Raw genomic sequence first — 21358 nt, 5'->3', positions numbered from 1 at the left:
AGCCACCACTCTCACCAGATTTGAGAAATTGTATGGCTCTTGAAGATACAAAATATTTTTATCATATTTAATTTTGGTAAAGAGTTATGTGGTTAATAAAGTAGCGCCATGTAGTTAGTTTTATAAACCTGCCACAACTTTAATCAACAGATAGCAAATAAATAGTTTTACTTAATTATACAATTTGCGGCAAGATGAAAATTTATATTTTACTTCAAAACTGACCGTAAAGTCATTTTTTTTTTTTATGGTCAAATTTCAAGTAACAAATTAACTTTTATCTTGCCGCAAATTAGATAATTTAGTATTTACTATTTAATTTCTATCCATTAATCAAAGTTGTGGCAGGTTTATAAAACTAACTGCATAGCACTACTTAAATTACCACACAACTCTTTACCAGAATGAAATATGACAAAATTATTTTGGCTCCTGACGAAACATAAGATTTTTCAATTCTGGTGAGGGTGGCGGCTGGTTTAAATTTTTGACCACCCTCAGGCCCCAGCTCTTGTTCTAGAGTGGAAATGCAAATGCGAACGGTGCAGCGAATCATCGTATTTTGTGTATACTGCACTTCCGTAACTGCACCCTCGTACGGGCCACGAGCTATACAGCACTGCTGTAACAGCAGTGGACAGAGTCCCAGTGTAAGCTATAGTTATACTAATAGTGAGTCTTACTACTATAGTACTACGCACGTACTCACTCCCTCCCCCTGGGACTCCCCCAGTACAGTAACAGTGTTGTTACAGTACAGTGTAGTTGTGTTGTAAATTCCACCATAGCTGACTATAGCAGTGGTCCGCGCAGTTTACTCGAGTCTCGAGTTTACATTGCGCCGCGCGCGCGCTCCCGTCGTTATTAAACCTCTCTCTTTCCAACTCGTTCGAAACGGTGTTGCAGTATCGAGCGCGTGCAAGCAAGACGGAACGTATCTGCCAAGCCAAGCCAAGCTTCGTCTCCGACAAATCCGAAAGCGAACGAGCAAGCATCAGAGTTGCCAGGAGTTGCGGCAAAGCCAGAAGTTTACAGAGGGCCGACAAGCCCCGATCCGCGCGTACATTCAGCTAGCCAGAGCAGTTCTTGTTCGTCGTGGCAATAGAATCAAATATGGCGGCTGACTCGGGTATGGAGACGTGTCCCTCGCCGGAAATAGCTGACTCGAGGAAGCGGCCCCTCGACAGCGACGTCGAGAACGGCTCGACGAAGCGCTCCCACTATGGCACAGGTAGGTCGATCATTTTTTTTTCCCCCGTCACTGTCAACATTGTCAACATCACCAGTGCCCATTTGTTTGCGTGCGTGTTCTTCTTGCCAATGTAGGCGTCATCCCCACAAACAGTTGACATATCCGATGTACCGTAAACTTTATTCACTTTTCGTTTCCCTTCGTACTCGATAAATGATTTTTTTTTCTTTTTTTTTTTTTTTTTTTTTTTTCTTCAACTGCCAACAGTCGAGTCCATATATATTCACACACATGGTTGAAAAGAAAAACAAGGTGTGTTGTTGCACGTCACACCGGCCAAGAGCCAATTACAGTTGGAGGCTGAGCTTCAGCCATTTTAGTCTTAATACCTCGCGCGGGTATGTGCAATATGGATCACCTCTTGAATACGCGTCTGTAGGAATATACCAATTTTGTGTCTATATTTGAACATGTTCGACCCTTATCTTCCGTCGACCGTAAAGCTCACTCTCCTCACTGCGTGTGTACGCGTGCTTCTGGGTTTGGTTGACAACCACTGTAATCAATGCGCTATCGTAGCGTGGGGGGGGGACCGCTTGGCTTTTTTTTTCTTTTTGATCAGCTTTTTCTATTCCAAGCTATCGTTGCATGGCTGCAGAATATTCGTGGCAGCCCCCCCAAGTTAAGGGAGGGGTCTTTAAAAGGCTGAACTTGCAAGCTTCTCTCTTGCCGCGTTCTTTAAACTATTGCGCGATTCTCAGCATCAAGGCCTCGTTGATGTTTTGAGGGCACTTGTTTACGTTACGGCAATGCACCGTTCTACTTCATTTTGACAGTTCAATAATTTATCCGTTAGTGATCATTGCGATCGTCACGTTTATTAATACGTTGTGTAATTGACCTGCGGATTATCGGATTGTTGCAATTTCTGAGCGTGACTAGCAATAACTACGCATTTAATTACGTCTGCAACACTTTTATGCATCAGTGCTTCTGATTAACCGTTTATCTCTCGTTTGGCTCAAATTTTTTTCGTTTGACTGTTGGTAGTGGTGGTTTTATCAATGGTGTTTAATCCGGGAAAACCCCGTGGCATTCCTTCAATGCGTAATGTAACATGCGATAACGCTCACACATACATGTAGCGACCATGTACATCAATGGTAAACATGGTTAGTCCGGCAAAACTAGGGCACCTATATGTATACTCGCCCGGGGCGAACAGAAGACACAAGCTATACATTGATTTAATCGACTTACGTTTAGCGAAAGATTTGATTGTGTTTAGCAACGCCGGTGACTGTGCTAATTCATCGATTTTAGGTTCGTACAGTACTCGATGATTGTTAACACTATTAGAAAACAACCGATAACTGAATTCCATCAATAGGTAAAACTGTCCAACGATTGTATGAACGTATACGTTGCGCGTTTCGCTCATTGTTTTGCCCCTGACGTGACCTACAAACCACTCGAGCGTTCATGATTCTGCTGTAGGGGGAAAAACTGTTCCATCGTGGCGTTAGATGAATGCCCCCATTTTGATGTCGTACAGCAATTTTTTTTTTTTTATTAATTTATGTTACCTACGTGTCGTATCGTGTGGTTATGTAATTTTGTATAACGTGTGTAACGTAAAAAAGGCCCACAGCTGCAGTTAAGTGAGAAGCGCGAGCTCTTGTTTGTTTGCGGTACACAAGTAAGTCGACATGGCATGGCAACCTCGTCAACGTAGATCCTCTCCACTCCCCGCCTATCCTCTATCGATGTACACAGCCTTGCGCGATATTTCATCGACGTTGTCGTCATCGCCTCTCTCTACATCACCGCCCCTTTAACGTGCAGCCGCTGCTCTCGGAGATGACGTCCTTCAACGCCCCTAGCATCACCAGCTGATCCTTATCTAACGTACACACATGTATACACATGCAAACTGCAATGTTAGCAAGCGTATAGTAACAGCCGAGCATGCGCGCGTGCCGAGAGTCAGTCGAGTCATCGCATTTATTACTATGCGGTGGGCTTTCCTAAGAGAAATCCGAATATCCCTTCTTCTCTTGCTCTATCTAATACTTATGGTAGCAGAGACGGTGAAACGGAGAGAAAAGTAGATATAATGCCTGCACACGTTTCTTCCCCCTCTCTCGAAGCGGCTCTTATCGATTACTTTTTTTTTTTCGTTGGCACAAGATTACACCCCCTCACATGCAGGGTAAGTATATCTAATGCCAGCATTCGAGCTGCTCTTCCTTACCGTGTCTTCTTATTTTTTACCTCCCCCTGCGTAGGTTCTCGACGTGTTTGTCTCTCCGGTTCACTTGTTCTCTCTGTTGTGACTTTTTTGTGCTCCTTTTAAAAAGCACGTATACACGGTGCAATCAGCTGTACGTTGTTCCGGGGTGTCTGGTCCTCTTTGGGGCTTCTTGGGGCACGATCTCAAAAGAGGCGAGAAACGGGGCGCGAGATCTTTTCTCCCTTTTCCCGGACACTTTCTCGCTCCCCTGTATTGTTCGAGTCGGCTGGTTGGCCCCCTTTTACTCGTATACTAGTCGAGAGGTAATTATTTTAATGCTCGATGCTGGATGCACCCACTAGCCTCGAAAATTTGTTCCTCGTTTACGAAAAAACATTTTTGCGCATCACCGTATCGTGACACCACTCGAGGTACTGTCCCATTTCCAGCAGATGGCTTGATGTTTACAAGCTTTTCTAAAGACCGTATGATAATCGTAGTCTTGATGAACAAATGTAATACCTATACAAGGAGATGAAAAGTAAGTGTGTATACATCTGATGATTGTGCAGTGGAGTACTGTAGTCCAGTATAGCTTTATCTTGTACACATATACATGTTGTACGTGTGAAGAGTTACTGCTCAAGTCCATACAGGGTATAGTCGAGCTTTAAAGCGTAATGTTACTTGTGTTTGTCGTGGGCAAAACCATACCGAAAAAAACTTGTGCGCTCCCGTTCTTAATTTTTGGTCGTTTGCGTGTTGAACTTTTCTTCTTTTTTTCACATGCGCTCCTGTTTTACTTTTACCGAGTTATATTTGCTATTCGTGTCGTTTCATTTGTATGCACTGCAGAGACTTGAGTGCATGTGATATTATTAAAATTCCAGGTCGAAGTAATATTTAAAGAATCCAGAAATCAAGTTATACTTTGTTTGATTTTTTTTTTTCCTCGTTAAAACATTCCTTTTCAATTCAACATGTACGGACGACAAAATCGTCTTCAAAATGTATAATAACACGAATTGACTTATTTTTCTTCCTAGTGATTGCTCAAAATTTTAAAGATCAGCCTCAGCATTGACTAATATTGTTTTACAAGTTAGCTAAACTACGTTTAATGAAGCTCAAGGTATTCAATCGGTACGATGGACTCAGATTTTGTAAATTAAAAGTAAAAGCGCCGAAGAAAGATCTACAGCACGAAGGTACATTTTATTTTGTTTGCAAGCAGTTGTATGAAAAAATTTCTGGACAATAAAACATTACCAACACAGTTGTGCCTACATTATCTGAACATTTACCCTAATATTAAACATAATTATGTTCATGATGGATTTTCCGAATGAATATTTTTATCTTTGGTTTTCCCAGGTGTATGATGATGCAACGACCAAAACACTTTGAATTAAAGTTAAATTTACCAACACTCACAATTTCTTTCAACATTAAAAAAACAAATAGTTTTTTAAATTTATTTCCGGCAAACTTTTGTATTTATTAAACTGCCAATCAAATTTCCCTAAAAAAAGTCCCGACAATACAGTGGCAGCAGGAAAACAGCGTTTCACTCGACGTTTAAAGTCTTACCATTGTCGAAACAATTAAACGTTGCAAGACTCCGTGTCTTTTCTTCTAGAAGCCCAGCATAGTAGGCGAAAGATGGCTTCTTCGGGCGACAGAGTGGCTTCCATTACCGTGCGGGGTTGCGTAAGCAAAGATAATTGCACGTACGAAGCCTCAGTTGAGTATACACTCGCTGGCGATGGGCGACCATGTAGTTGTTACCCGCGAAAATTCTATTTCCCAAAGTGCTTTCACCGGCCAGGTATGGTTGACAAAATTTATTCGTCCACACAGAAATTGTCACTCGCGCGCTCGACTTTCCTTCAATGATTACACACACACAAGCACCGTTGGGCGGTTTTGTTCTTGCTTTCCAATAGATTTCTTTTTTTCGTTTCGCGTTGATGCATTGCAACCGTTGTTGCAGTGCAAGTATTATTTGAGCAGGCAATACCCGATGCCTCGCTAACAATTGTTTCTTTTGCGGTCAGTGATTTTTCGCTGTCTAACCACTGCGTCGTCGCTGATTTTCAATAATAATAAAAAAGTTGCAGTGGCTTGAACAAAAGCTTTTTGTTTGATGTATCTGAAATCGATACTTTCTAAATTCAAAGTAAAAGGTCGCTCGAGAGTTTAACCCGCGAAATGACACGAGCATCCGTCCGAAATAAAAATCTACGTGTAAAAAAAGTATTTACCAGCTAAAGTAGAAGCTACATTTAATATATCAATTATTTAACGCGTGTTAAAATACTATACTCGTCCGATTAAAAGCGCTTAAAAAAAATCGGTTGAAAAATGGTATTAATTGTTTTCCGTAAAATTTCATGAATTTCGGCTCTCCAAGCATTTGTTCTATTTCAGTCGTCGAATGGTAAAAAATCTGCACCAACATCGCGGCTGTCCATATAGCAATCAATCGTCCTCGATAGATCGCGCCTCTTTAAACCGGGCCAGTCCATTAGCTCGAATTATGCGCACAGCTCCGCCGCTTTTAGAACTTGTGTACTCAAACTTTTTGTTTTCGCTTCCCTTCCGCCGGTGAGTGAAATTGAATTTACTTCAACAACTACTTCGCTCGGCGGTGAAATAAAACAGCAAGTCGCATCGCACCGTGTGCACACATTAGTCCTTGCATCCAACGGATCCGTAAAAATATTCTCGCTCGAGAAAATTAAGATCAATATTCTCCGTACGTGCTTACACGGTATGAACGTGATTCACGTGTATTACACAATATACATATATACGTCGGCTTGATTGATGCTCGGTTGTTATTATAGGTGCATTAGTGAAAGTTCACGCTTGTTAAAACTAAAGTATCTTTGACTTGGCACTTGGCGCTCATCACGTGGGAGGTAGCATAGCGTGCACATACGGTTTGGAATTTTAAAAATTCACTCTCCAGCTGTTTAATAATCATTAAAAACAAGCATGCGACCATGGGTTCAAAAATTTTATTTATTTATTTTTTTCATTCATTGTTAATTACAATAACGCGATGAAAATTGTATTTGTGCCCGCACTCATGGTTCCAAAATCTGAATAATCAGACTACGTACTTGAGTAAGGTTTATCATGCTCCAAGTTTGATATAGCAAATCAAGATTTACCATGCCTTTACAATAATTTTTGTTGTTGTTTTGTTCTTAGTTATTCCTGCCTTTCCTTAGCCCGAGTAAAGCTCCGGATCTTTTAAATGGATACAAACGTCAATGTCACCGCGACTTTTACAAAGGAGTCCTTGTGTAATAACCCTATTAGGATAGGCGTCTCGACAAAACGTTTTCAGGGCCCCTGGTTTTATTTTATTTCTTCGACTTCTCAAGCCGAGCTCATTTTAAATTTTACGAAAACAGTACAGCGAAGCAAATTTTTCAAGACTAAATCTCGGATCTGCTTGTGTATTTACAGTCAACGTAGATTCAAATACCCTCTGCCCGTGCGGTCGAGGCTTCGAAGCAATTAAATCTACTTTCCAAAGCACCTGTACGGTATTAAACTCGACTCTTCCTTTTCTCCGGGCAAAGGGTCCAGCTTTTTCCTGCAGCTCTCGAGTCTAACAATGCACGACCCACTATCCCTTTTCCATCTAAACACTTCGTTTCTCTTTCAAAGATTCACCGACGTACCGAAGCGATGGTCTCCTCGAGCGTATATACCGCTTTTTTGCTGTTGTTTTTGTTGGGATTTCATTCGAAATAAGTATATCGTATTATTGAAGTTTCACGCTTAAGGCAAGATTCAAAACGAACGACGGTCATCGCGGGCTACGTATTTATTTTCGCTTCATGTCACGGCTCTTTGGGTACCGTTTCATTGTACTTGGATCATTTCTCTTTGATTGCAAAAACTCGATTCTACGCTAAAGATGAACGGATCGCGTGTACGCAAAAAATTTTAAAAGAGAATTTAAATAGAGTTGAATCGCATTAGCAAAATCCGGTAGCCTCGAACAGCATCATAAATTTCATATTTAATTGTACGGGTGTGGGATAAAATAATATATATAACATTAGAAAAGATCGCGGTTGAAAGTGATGTCCCGGAACTATAAGTACATCTGATTAAAAACATTAACCACGGAGGCTTTAAATTAATTATCATCTCGTTTACGAACCGAATGAACCATACGCACCCTTTTCCTTTGAAATTCGTGCCACTTGAGCCAATTGATCGCTTGATTGTTGGATAATGGCTATTGTTACTTTGTTTTTGTGTGACAACTCTTGTGGAGCACATTAACAACAACAACTCAGGTTAATGACTGGGACGATGGACGATAGCAGAAAATTTTTCCTAATAAGTATTAGTTCATTCTGTGACGTACAGTATCTAGAACCTTTGTAAGTTCGCGCCCAAGACTCACCTCTCACGGCGCATGAGCAGCGGATACAGAGTATGATGATCACCTTTCGGCGGCGGGCCTGAGCGTTATCAGCTCTCCCGCTCTCTCTCTCCGATCAAAAAAAAAAAAAAAAAAAAAAAAAAAAGGTTGCTTCCTGGTGGTGGTAACTAGACTCAACGAGGGTAGATTGTGATGCTCATCGTGATGCTTCGTTGTAGATATACATCACTTTATTAATACAAGTCCCTTGAAAGACAATGCCAGGAACATCAAGTCCACACCAATAAACAAAAAACCCGTAGTAACTGACAATCATAATGCAGTGTTTTATCTGGTATAAAGTAAACAGCAGAGCCCATCTCGCTCTCCCTCGTAGTGATGTCGCCCGATAAAAGTTGTTTTTCGGCGACTTGGCTGCACCACCGCGTAACATTTTTACAATATACCACTGCCTATGCTGCAGCTATACCGAGCCGTAACTTTGCAATTATCGATCAAACGCTTGATAATGTTTGCGTTCTTCGACGGAACAAACAAACTACTCGAACCTGCGGCCTGCGCGAGAGAAGGGGGAAAAGAAAAAAAAGATTCTCGCGCTCCGAGGCAGCTTGAATAATTCTCCTTCAAGTTGGTAATGCAGAATTTTTTTCCCTGCGTCTTCTCCATCCGGCTGCAGCGTGTATAGAAAGATGGGGAGGGTGGGTGGTAAGCCGCGCGCGACCCAGCGATCCTTGCATTGTAGGTGAGCGCGTCGAGCTAAAAGTATCTATATATAAGTATCTCGTAAAAAAAGTCGGAATCCTTCCTATGTCTCTCTTTCCTCGTCCGCCGCGTTGAGTACCGCAGTCGCGCGATAGCTCGCCGAGATGTTGCATGTATGTGGGGAAAGGCAAAAGAGAAGCCTCCTCTCGAGTGTTGTAATGTCATCCAAGCAGTGAACCGGCGCACGAGTCTCTCGGGTCACGCGAACTCTCTCTCTCTCGCACCACCGCGAGTCATATCCCTTCTCTCCGGTCTACTTTATCAAAGTCGTGCGTGTGACCTCTCGATACTGCGCACATGCTCATATTATTATACCCTTCAACGTGACATCGCAACGAAGATATGTGGCAAGTCGGTAAGTCCCCCTTTTCCGTAAATCCTCGGATCATCCCGGGTGTATTTTTACGTGTCTCTCTCTCCTTTGATCATCTGTACATACTTGTTCGCTCCATCGTCGTCGGGAGGTGGTTGTGTTTGTGTATAACTCTCTGCTCCACCCACTATCTCTTTTTCTCCGTCTACGACTCGGGCGACAGCGATTTTAAAGACTAGGTCGTGGGTCAAGGTTGCCAGTCGCAGTCGTTAGAAAGAGGGTGGGAGGGAGGAGTGCCGAGTGACGGGACGCGCCGAGGCGGAGGGGGCATTTTTGGCCGACACCGGATCTCTTCCGAGTCGCCTTCTGTCTCTCGAGTCCCAAAACAGCGACGAAGCACCTACGCGCGCGGGAGTTGTCTTCCTCCTCCGCTTGGATTTTGGAATTTAGCGCAATGTCGCGCCAGCCGTGTATCTTTTGCTTGCACACGCGTGTCCATGGACCACCACCTGCGCCGGTACATTTGACCAGCGGCTTTTTTCTTTTTTCGGGTTCTGCGGTGCACTACTCGTCGGTGGCGCTTCTCCCAGAGAACGGCTTCTTCTTCGTCGATGACCTACTTGTGGGCTGATTCTATATGAGCCGATGAATAGAATAGGCCGAACACTCTCTCTCTCTCTCTCTCTCTCTCACGGTCGTGTCCCCCCTCCTCCCCACGCACACATGTTATTGAGAACGTGCGAAATTTATTGTAGCGTTACTATGTCAAAGTAGGCCAAAAGTTATCCGAGGCCTCTAATTTGTTTTTATCGTTGTTATTGTGTGTACCAATTGCCCGCGATTCGAGTGTCCGTTTGATGACAACTTTTTTTTTTTTTTTCATCTATATATTTTCCTTAGTCGTACGAGGATTGATCAATCAGCGAATACATTACACGCCTTACGTGATCGCGTCCTTCGTCTTCGCGAGCCTATCGAGAATCCGTTCCGAAACAAAACGAGACGTAAAAATAACACTCGACGCTTATATTTTCACATTATACTTTGATGAATAAACAAACGCTTCAAGATGCATCTGTTTTGCGAGGCTTCTGTACGATTGTCATTTGTTGCTTTTGCCTGCTGATGCTTGGTGTTGAATGAGGTGGAAGGAAAGTCGTGTTTTACCATAATCTCATACCGATTGAAAATCTTAATTTGTACGAAAAAAATTTCATACCATAGTTTAACCTAATTAAATATTTAAACTAAAATCGTGAATCACCGAGCTTAATTGAAGGAAAAATAATTTCTTTGATCATCCAAATTTGAAAAATGAAGCACGTTTTTTAATGAAGCCAAGATAAAACGATTCTGTTGCTCTTGGTAGGCAGATGCTTTATTTACAAACTTGACCGGTGACAGCTAAATGTCTTTTTTTTTTTTTTTTTAATTAACTTCTTTGAACTCATCCACATTTTTATCACTTGGGCAGCTCGGTCGAAAAGAAAAACGAATTTTCGAGTCTTTCGAAAAAATCAAAAAATTTGTTTGCCGCAGTCCCTCCCGAGAAAAGTCGGGTTTATTTTTCGAAGCTGTACCACCTACATCACTTGGGTTCAAGCCAAAGTTAATATTGTGTGATAGCGCGGCTTTTTCGTGTTGGCTGTTTTTTCGTATCGAATTTTTGCATCTTATCTGCACGGCTGCAGCGGAGGGTATATAGGCTGCTACCGCGCGCGTGGCTATTTCTGTACGCCTTGCGTCCACTTATCGAAAGACTGTACCTATAGCTTCAATCGCGCGGCCAGTGCGATGTTTTTTTTTTTTTTTTATAGAATGATTGTGATTTCGCTAGCAAAAGTCCCCCTCCCCCCCGTCTGATATACTCAATTGTTGCTTCTGTAATAAAGATTATGAAAAAGGAAACTCGATTCACAACTTGCGTTTGGTCGTTTTGAATTATTATTCCAGATGTTCGTGCAAATAATAAGGAAAAAAGGGGGAAAAACAATAGCCAGATTAAGACCGCCTGTACATATATAGTATTGCTTTTAATTAAAAACAACACAATGAAACTTCAATGTCACGAGTCATAATTACCAGAAGGGGGGGGGGGTAGCACTCTTTTATAGTTGTAAATCACGAATTCTGCGAATATGTTGTCTCGCAAATATTGATTGCCAGCAGCGACTGCACCTAATTACTCATTAACGAGATGGACGAAACCCACGAAATACGCGCGCCTTTATTATCATTGAGTGTATTTCTGCTTGTACATAGAGGCGAGCGTTTTATCCACAACAAAATGTAACGTGGATGGTGAAATTTTTTTCTCGGCGTTATTAATTTGTGGGAGCAATCGCCCGATAACTCGCACCGATTAAAACGAGGCTGTTGTGTCGTACGTGTCCGTCCGAGATTAGTGTTTTGTTCAAATGTTGGACTGGACATGAATCATTGAAAAACTCTCACAGATAGGATGAAAATTTGTATCAATACCTGAACAAACAAACAATCGAGCATCGCGCGCACGTTCAGAAGAGAAACAAAAACAATTTATAGGTTACGGTTCTCAGCGTACACCTGACAGGATTCACAAAGATGAGTAACAGAGTTCGGTATGCCGTCAATGAAAATACCACGAAGCGCGGTAAGAACACAAAAATATACTCATCGCCTTTTTTTTTACATACGCGTGCACTTGCACCCGAGAACAGAGTCGTCATTTTTCTTTGTTCGTAGCTTACCTAATCGTGTCTCCTGCAGTCTTGTGTCAGGTGTAACCATTTACATTTATTATTACCACACGTGCCAATTTTATCGTTAAAAATAATAATGGGGGTAGTTTTTGTTGAAAAATGAACTTCTGAAATCGTTGCGATTGATTAAAAAAGAAAATTAACCAATTTCTTTTTTGATATTTGATGTTACAGGATCGAATGGAGAGGGTACCTACCACCTCAAGGTACTGGTGCCAGGAGTCGCAGCCGGTGCCATTATCGGAAAAGGCGGCGAGACCATCGCCCAGCTGCAAAAGGACACCGGGGCAAGGCTCAAAATGTCCAAGTCCCATGATTTTTATCCAGGTTGGTGTACCTCCGTTTCATCAAACGCCAACATTTTCGCCGATTCAGCCATACTCGCGTACATAATCCTCTTTTTGTTTTTCGTACTGAACGTAACACTATAACTTGCTCGGACAAGAAAAAACACGGACGCCTACGTCTGGCGTAATTTTATCTTTCGATCGACCTTCACGCGCATACCGACCGGTCATTTTACAGCAACCGACCACGCGACCTTGCATATAATAACCGCGATTGATGCACACTCGGATCTTCCCATTGTTGTTACGTTTGTTTTTCGTACGTATATTTTATACACGTATATAAAGTTACTTGCGCGGCAAAAGCCTTACTCGTATCGGTGGCTCTTTCTATCGGTTGAAATTTTTTTATTTTTTTTTATTTTTTTTATTTTTTGTATATTTGACTCGTGTCACGCAGTGCCATCATCATCCGCTAAATGTATGTTTTTCTTTGTGTTGTGTTCGTTTACAGGGACAGCCGAGCGCGTCTGTCTCATAACTGGCAGTGTGGAGTCAATAATGGCGGTAATGGACTTCATCATGGAGAAAATCCATGAGAAGCCGGACCTAATGTCCAAGGTCGCGGTCGAATTCGAGTCTACCAAATCAGCCTCCGAGAGGGAAAAACAGGTATCTCGAGAATTTTTTGTGCACTTCGTTCTCTTCTCCTGCATATGGTCGACATCGTCGTCGTAGTCGTCGTCTTCTGCTTTTACACTTTTGCTTTTTCCTCGTCTTGGTCTTCCTAACGATTCATAATACGTGCCTCGCTGTCGTTTCTGAGCGCGCAGGCAAGACAACACTGAGTAACAATACTTGCACACTTGATTTTTTTTTTTTTTTTTTTTTTTTTTTTTTTTTCTATCATGCCTGGTTTGTCAACGGGTAACGCTTGTTTCGGTGCCATTATTTTTATGAGAGAAAAATCGCGCGATACCTCGGACGCGTTTTTTTTTTACACCTCACGGGGGTCATGGCGTAATTCGTGCTGCTGATGCAGAAACGCGCTATTTCGATGTAATAAATATTAAACTACGAGTTCATGTTGTATGGAATCGACGCTTGTTTGGCAACATCTGCGCGTTCCCATTGGCACGCTCGATTAAAACAAATTTTTTCGCGACTTAATATTAACCAACACTATTAATAATGGTAAAATCTGGTTTTTCTTACAACGTCCCAGTTGCTAAAGAGCGATAGCCAAATTTATAGTTCATTTCGCGTTCTACATTCAAATGAGAGCAAGTTTATTGTACAATAAAGTGTTACTCTGCCCCGAGAGTGCATGATATTGCGAATAGTAAAACTCGACGCGATCATTCCCTCAAGTAGGTTAATGAAGCAATTCTTTAAATCAACAGCCTTTTATTTCCAACTCTGCTCTCAACTATTGATAATCCAAGGACTGATGTTGAAGCACACTTGATTTCTAAAAAAGACGAGTGACGCGACGTGCCAAAGCAGTACTTTTGTTACTTTATTTACACGTGTAAGCCATTCTTACTCGGTTTATTTATTGATATTGTATTCAACGAAATACATAAATTTTATTAATGTACGCATACGTAATCACGTTTCATCGATTTGATGCAATGCAATTTTAATAAATACTGTGAAATCTCAGTAGACGTTACGTAAACGGTTGATTATAGAATGTTTTAACATTTTTTCCTTCTCCCCCTGCTTTGAACAGCTTATTTTATTATGATGATGTGATAGTAAAATTGCTCAGTGTTTTTTTTTTTTTTTTTTGACTAACGTTAAAACTCTACATAATGTTGACAACACGTTGTAAATCGACATTTTACAAGTATGGAGCTAATTAGTTGAAATTCACGAATCAAGAAAAAAAAAGAACATCCATAATTACAAAAGGCACTAATTGAACGCGCATTCACGTGAAATATCAGCCAGAAATAATCGATAAACCTCGCGAGTCCTAAAAAAAACTCATTTTTTCATCGGACAAACCAAACAGAGTCGAGTAGAAGAAGTTAGTTTTTCCTCCGAAAAGTCATAAAAGATTAAGCTCCGCTTTTAGCTGACGAGGCGCGACAGTGTACATTCATTACCAGATAGATCCTCGCATTAGCCTGCACTGGCTGTGACAACGTTTATATATGTATATACACGTAAGGCAAACACACACGTATATTGCACACTAAGCGTTCTCTCTCTCGTTAGCAATGACCCAGTTAGAGAAACGCTGTTCACGCCTTTATGGTTGCGCGCGGCAGAGCCTCGGCTCTAGGCTACGTTGTTGTTGGGTGCAGGGTATCCTCCACGACTGTCACGCATTTTTTTTCGGCCTTCTATCGCAGGTGCTTACAGGTGTATATACGTGCAAACATATACTCGCTTATTTTGGCTCGCGCGTGCTCCCCCGAGGTCGGCCTCTTCCAAGTCGCATTAGGAGCAGCCTAAGCCCGACATTGGCAGTTTCATTGCCAATCGGTCGCAATTGCATCCACAGCCGCTCTGCGCGGTCGGTCGAGAATGCTTTTATATTTACACCCGCGCGCACATCGATGAGAAGCGGTATTTAATTGTCAAAGCCTCTTAGAGTCACTCGTGTACATGTATACGCCAGTAATTTCCTTGAATAGCTGATGGCCTGCAATGATGGTGTCTTGCCTGCGCGTGTAGCTGCGCCGGTCACGAGAGCGCTTGGAGGCTTTCGCTTGCTCCTATTTTTAGCAGGACTGCCGATGCCACTGCCGCGGAAAAGCGCTTTTTCAGGCGCAAGCCCGAGCTTTTTTCCCCTCCCCCATTTTTGGTCTTTAGCAATGTATATTAGGACTCGCGTCGGTTTTTCTTCTTCAATATACAAGTCAAATTGAAATCAGGGCAGATTTGGGATAATTCAGTTACTAGTTTTCGGAGCATTTCATTGTATACCTAGTTTAATTATCTAGAGCAAGATGTCTCGAAGGCTTTTCAATAATATTATTGATCGCGTACAACAAATTTTATCCTTCACATAGATGGCTCGATATTAGAGAATAACACGAGCTTGGTCTGCACAAGCTCAGGAGTTTTATTTTTAGTTCAAAGACATTCAAAGATTTTTATTAGGCACGCTATTTTTATATACTACAGTTTGCAAGTTCCCCCCCACTAACATCGCTTGGAACTACTATTCCTGTGTTCGAGTCAATGTCAATTGTTGTTTTTTGTACTTATCATCATCATCACATCGCACATGTATCATAAGCTTGAAAAAAAAAAATGTAATTAACCCGTGCACACTACCCAATAATCAATAATAAGAATAATCGTATAATCACGTTAATATGTATAAATGTAACACCACTTCGCCAATCATACGCATCATGAATAATAAAGGAAAAAAAACAACATGTTTCTCCGGTTTTGGTGTGTCAGGTGAAAATCCTAGTGCCAAACAGCACGGCCGGCATGATAATAGGCAAGGCCGGTAACTACATCAAGCAAATAAAAGAAGAGACAGGCTCGTACGTGCAGATCTCGCAGAAGGCCAAGGACGTGTCGCTCCAGGAGCGCTGCATCACCGTCATCGGCGACAGGGAGAACAATCGCAACGCCATCATGATGATCCTGGCTAAGGTGGCCGACGATCCGCAGAGCGGCACTTGCTTGAACGTGAGCTACGCCGACATCACCGGACCCGTGGCCAACTTCAACCCCACCGGCAGTCCTTACGCCAATGCACCCGCAGCCACGCCTGCCTTCCAAAACACCGCTGGTCTCAACACAGGTATGTACACGCTCATCTCCATTCTTCCGTTGTTCTCGTCTAAGATCTTTGTCGATTTCCATTACACGGAAGACTTGCAGCTCCGAGCACTCATACAATGTTTAAAATTTACTCTCCTATTTGGAGCGACGCGGATCCCTGGTAATCTGGCGTTGAATTTATATCAAATAACACGCACATCGATTGTCGGCTCTCCTCAAGAATCTCAAGTGCAGCGCTGCGCCTAGTCGAACGGTCATAATTTATGCATTGAATCTGCAATGAGGAATAACTAGGCAAGAATAACTTGATCGTCGCGTTGATTATTTCTAATGTTGCGGGCACACAGCTTTTGATGAAACTTTGAATCTCGCTGACGTCGTTTATATCGAAGATTATCCGAGTTTTTCTTTATCATTCATTGAAATGACGTTGCGTTGGCTCTCGAAAACCCTCCTCTCACGCAAAAGAGCATGTTCACTTCTCCTTTTTCAGAATAAACCCAAACTAGTATGACTATCGCTTCAAAAGTACTGTTTTCTTAGTTAATTAAAATAAACTAATGTTTAGTTCTTATGCCCCAAGCAGTGGGCCTGCTCAATGGTGCTGGTCTGAATCTGAACCTGAACCTCGGCGCGGCACTGTCCGCCGCCAGTTCGAACCCTAGCTCCACGTCCCAGCTCCTCGAGCACATTAAGTTGAGCTTGCGGACCACCGGCTACGGCGAGCCCGCTGCCTCTGAGATCCTCACGGCAATCGCCACCCTCGTCAAGTACAACGTCCTCGGCATGGGCGTGGGCATGCCCTCGGGCATATCCTACCTGGGCAACGCCATGGACTCGCAGACAACGGCCGCCGCTGTGGCCAACGGATCCAACAACAACGGTGGCGTGTACGGTGCCATTGGCACGGTGCCAACCCTCGGCTCCACCTCGCCCACTCCGCGAGCAACCCTCGATCGGTTCGAGACCTTCGTCGATCCGTTCCGGCAGAACAGCAACGCCGCAGCAGCAGCAGCAGCAGCCGCGGCCATGAACATGAACAACAATTCGTTTGGCCTGGGCACAAATCAATTGTCACTCGTAAGTAAGAGCCCCGCCGGCCAGGTGGACGCGGCCAACGCAGCCGCAGCCGCCGCCGGGATCAAGGAGGGCAAGAAAGACGTTGAGATTGCAGAGGTTATAGTGGGAGCAATATTGGGACCCGGCGGTCGGAATCTCATTGAGATACAGCACCTCAGCGGCGCGAATATACAGATATCGAAGAAGGGCATCTTCTCCCCCGGTACCAGAAATCGCATTGTCACGATCACGGGCTTCCCCGATGCGATCAGAACGGCTCACTACCTGATTGAGCACAGGATCAGCGAGGAGGAGGCTAAGCGAGCGCGCCACAATACCATTACCGGCATGATTCATTGATCGGCATCATCCCTCGTTGAGCCGACTAACAACGAAGTCGCTGCCGCCACAGCCGCCGCCGCCGTCTCCGCTGCTATCCACGATCGGTTGGCCTGGCTGCTCGTTTGAAAGCTTGTCGTAGTCGTTGTCGTAGTTGTCGTCATAGTCGTTTATTCCAAACATAAAATCCAAAACTTAGTAGTACGCGCTTACTCTCTTTCATCATTCTTACCGGATACGAGCTCACCAATTGGATGTACGCTTTTTTTGCATCATTAGTCTTACTTGACATTTGTTGCAACCCATCGTTGGGAAACATTATAGTCTGTTTTTTTTTTTTTTTTTTTTTTTTTTTTTTACATATGTTTTATGTACCGTGTTTTTGTTGGAAAGTTGCTTTTTTCCTCAGTTGCATCCAACCGCTGAGCTCGTCGCCTCGACAACGCGCACGCGACAACGTATTCTTCTTTGCATGCACAAAAATACTTTGATCGTTGCAATGCATATGTATGAAACATACGTATGTAGATTTAGCGCGCGTGCGAGTACTTTCGAACGAGCGGTCAGCCTCCTTGACGAGACTAAAGCGAAAGGCAAAAAAAGAAACTTCCCCCATGCCATGATTTTTTGTCTCACCACAATATAAGCGAACATTTGACCACTACCAATTTTTTTGTTCTTACAAGTAGCTTCGTTAATTGCCCCCTTATACCCCGCCCCCTTTTACCCTCGTTATAACTATTGTCATTGTACACCCAGTGGGTTATTCGTGTAATGAATTAACGCATCGCTAGGGTGACCATTGCTTTCCAAAGAGAACTTGCTAGAGTCTCTCACGACTTGTTTCGAGTCTTGGGAGAGTCCAATTATTTTACCATCACGATGGTAGAAAAGACGCACTCTTGGATTCAAATAAACAATGCTGACATTTCAAAAATAATCATGCAGAAATACGCAACACAACTTGTATGTACAAATGTTACATAAATAATATGTTGTAGGAATATTATTTGAATCCAATGGGTATGAGCTTTTCAGCTTGTCCATGCACTTCTCTTCGCTCGCATATACCCAAAGTTCGCTTTGAAGGTTTTCTTTGGTAGTCAGAGTTTAAACAAACGCAAAGAAAAACGCAGGGGAAAAATTTAAAAAGGAAAAACAAAAAGTTGAATGAGAGTATAAGCAAAAGAATCCCGACACCCGTTGTCACCTTATCGCAGCATCACTATAGCGCCTGCATTGCTACTACTTACTACTACTACTACTACTACTATTGAAACTACTACTACTATCAACATCATCACCATTCATTATCATCCATCACGGCTCGTTAAAACAATTGATTCTACTTTTAAAAAATTCATATATAAATACAAATATATATATAAATGTATATATATATAAGTATTACATGTTATATAGAGAAAAATAAAAGTATAAGCTATTAAAACAATTGTTCTGTGATACACCATGTTATGGGGCTTTACATACACATGAAATATGACATTCACATGAGAGAACACACGCCATACGTATGTATTAAAAATAACTCTATATATAAATGCAAATTACACACTCACGTTAACAAAGAATGAGTAAAACACATTTATTCATTGAAACATCAAAAAACATTACAAATGCACTATACATTTCCATGTTGTATGGATTTATTTCAAAAGATCAAAGCATTCATATTCAATCGATCATGGAAGCAAAAAAAACTCTTGACAGTCATCGAGACAGTTGAATACAGCTATTCGAGGGCTTGATAAATTTTATTTGATATTTTTCATGTTGATCATCAAATTTGGACGTTTTGTTACGAAAGCAAAGGATAAAATCAAATATTAAGAAGTTCTTTTAAATTTACTTAAGACGAAGAAAATGATCCAATAAAATTTCCAACTCCTTGAACGGCAAACTCGCTTTTTTTGGTGAAAAAATCTTAAGAGTCTTTCAATCAGTTTAAACAAAAGGCAAAAAAAAGCACGCAGTGCTTTATCTGACGTTTCTCGTTTTTTAGTTGATTCGCCGATTCAAAGGTAAATCGGCTTTGTTTGAAACATGTTTTACACATGCCGTAGTGAATCATCGAAAGGGAGAGTTCATTCGTTAAAATACAAGCGACATGGGCCTGTGCAATCAGCGTTTGACTGTTTGACGAAACCGTGAAATCAGAAAGATGTAAAAACCTTAATGTTACCAGTCTGGGTCGTTGTCTATACCAAAGATACAGAAAAGTTGACAGACAGATCGAAGAAAGCCTTTGTTGATAAAATCCATTGTAACATTATATTTATAAGGTGCTGGCTGGTCCGGTGCCCAGACACACGATATTAAGCGAATCGTTCCTGCCCCTCTTCCACGTATAACCATCACCCAATATCTAGCTCATTACTTACAACTGGCTCCAAAGATTCATCCTTGTTGTTCGTCTACTCTTTATCCTTCGATCTGCCTGTGTCATAACTCGGACGCATACCGTAAATAATAATCGTTTTTCGCATTTCCGTTTCGTACAATCGAACTTGTATTGCAGAGGTCCCGGTGTTACTTGCGTTTACTTGTATAAAACCATACTATCCGATCAAAGACAAACACAACAATGAGTGAAAAAAATGTCGTACTTTTACTTCTTCTCCAAAGGAGCGTATGGCACGCACATTTTTTCGAATTAACGTTTGCACGTAAGATTATGAATAAAACCAAGCGTAAAAGATTAGGAATAATTATAATTCACGTGATGTTGAAAAAAAAAAAAAAATATATTATATATCATTAAAAATGACGATGACAAATAGTAACTGCGAAGGACATTCAGGTTCGTTTGAAAATGATGTATATATTTTTCATTTTCTAACAAACATCGTTTGAGGGTAAACAGTTGTATTTTATATACACGTACGAATATATTGATAGAGTTATCCCGTTGTACAACCAGTTTGTTTTTTCCGTTTATTATATATTTTTTACGTTGATTCGAGCATTGTTGTTCCACATTAGTCACGCCATATTGTTTGTTTCATGTTGAGTTTAACTATTATATTTAATGTACAGAATTTTAAACAGTTATATTGCGGATGACGACATTATTGGAAGAAAAACCAAAATTTGAGGGTACCTGTTTCCGAGGGTACAAGTGCCTCGCGTATTTTACCGCTATTGTTATCGAGTTCCAAATGGTTCGATTACGAGAGGTCTTGGGCTTTATCTCTTCGTTCGTTACCATCTAAGCGCTTAAAGGTTTAATGTAGAGAAAAAAGATACACTTGTCTGATGTAATCATTGTTCCACAAGTCACGTACACAAAAGATGGAAAAAATTTTAGTCGGATAAAATTAAAGCCATTTGTTAGGGACACTAGCCTCCTTAATGTAGGTAAATTTGAAGTCGAGAGAAGGAGAAAAAGAAGTTCGTTAAGTGAGAAAAAATAAGCTTATAGATTACTGAGATATTAATGAAAACGCATAGTTACCTACAAAAAATTTTATGGGATAAATCGATGATAATGCATATATTACTTAACACGAGGACAAGCGCAATAATTTCCCGTGAATGAAAATTTAACGCTTGAACAACTCTAGCACAGCGTGTTCGTCAGCGGACAGCTAATATTTGACATCTCATAAAACCTTGATGTAGTACAAACACAATTGACACGCAAATTCCAGGTCAAGTTTTATTCGGGTTAACTGTCACAGTGTTAGGCGTGGGAGGTAGATAGGTTCGATTCTATTGATAAAAAAACGACAAAAATATATTTACAAAACGGTTTTTAAACATAAGAAATATGCGCGTATATGAATATACAAAGGCGGCAAAGGGGGTTGATTTTTTGACGTTTCGGTGGACGCGAGCACAGAGACGTGCCATATCCGCTTGTAGCTCGAGAAAAAAAAAATCAAACAAATATTAGAGAAGTTTCTTTCAAGGTGGACGAGCGAGAGATAAGTCGAGTCGATGAAATTGTTTACCATGTGATAGTATAGTCAACTAATCATTTTTGTTACCATTATACAAATGTTATAATTATTTAGTTCCACAAAGGACGTATATATTTGTATATATTTGAGAAACTAGGCGGTGAGATGAAAAAATTATTAACGTGCAACTTTACAAACATACGGGGCATTGCAATTCTCATCGCGCCATCATCCGTCATCACCTGTCATACTTACATCTCGTAGGCCATTTTGCAAATAAATTTCACCCATTTACATACACACGATGTGTAAATTGATAAATACATATAAACATGC

General features: G+C 41.5%; 1 protein-coding gene across 3 annotated transcripts; it reads left to right on the top strand.

The window, feature by feature from the left end:
* Positions 1-816: 816 nt before the first annotated feature.
* Positions 817-19850, top strand: pasilla (RNA-binding protein Nova-1-like protein passilla). Of its 3 annotated transcripts, XM_089590990.1 has the most exons (6): positions 817-1248; positions 7972-7999; positions 11842-11982; positions 12457-12614; positions 15369-15819; positions 16270-19850. In XM_089590990.1, the coding sequence occupies exons 1-6, from the start codon at positions 1114-1116 to the stop codon at positions 17118-17120; spliced, it is 1764 nt and encodes a 587-aa protein (XP_089447116.1). In that variant the 5' UTR covers positions 817-1113; the 3' UTR covers positions 17121-19850. The 3 variants fall into 3 exon arrangements, with proteins under 3 accessions (XP_089447116.1, XP_089447117.1, XP_014212043.2); XM_089590991.1 differs by lacking the exon at positions 7972-7999 and having other exon boundaries at positions 819-1225; positions 11830-11982; positions 15369-15720; positions 16288-19850; XM_014356557.2 differs by lacking the exon at positions 7972-7999 and having other exon boundaries at positions 820-1231; positions 11830-11982; positions 15369-15720; positions 16288-19850.
* Positions 19851-21358: the final 1508 nt, after the last annotated feature.

This window comes from Copidosoma floridanum, unplaced genomic scaffold, assembly GCF_036245765.1.
Source record: "Copidosoma floridanum isolate Cflo_tuat_1 unplaced genomic scaffold, Cflo_Japanese_pri ptg000013l, whole genome shotgun sequence".
NCBI classification, from domain to species: domain Eukaryota; kingdom Metazoa; phylum Arthropoda; class Insecta; order Hymenoptera; family Encyrtidae; genus Copidosoma; species Copidosoma floridanum.
Note: the sequence above shows the minus strand (reverse complement) of the source record. Positions and strands in the feature narration are given on the sequence as shown.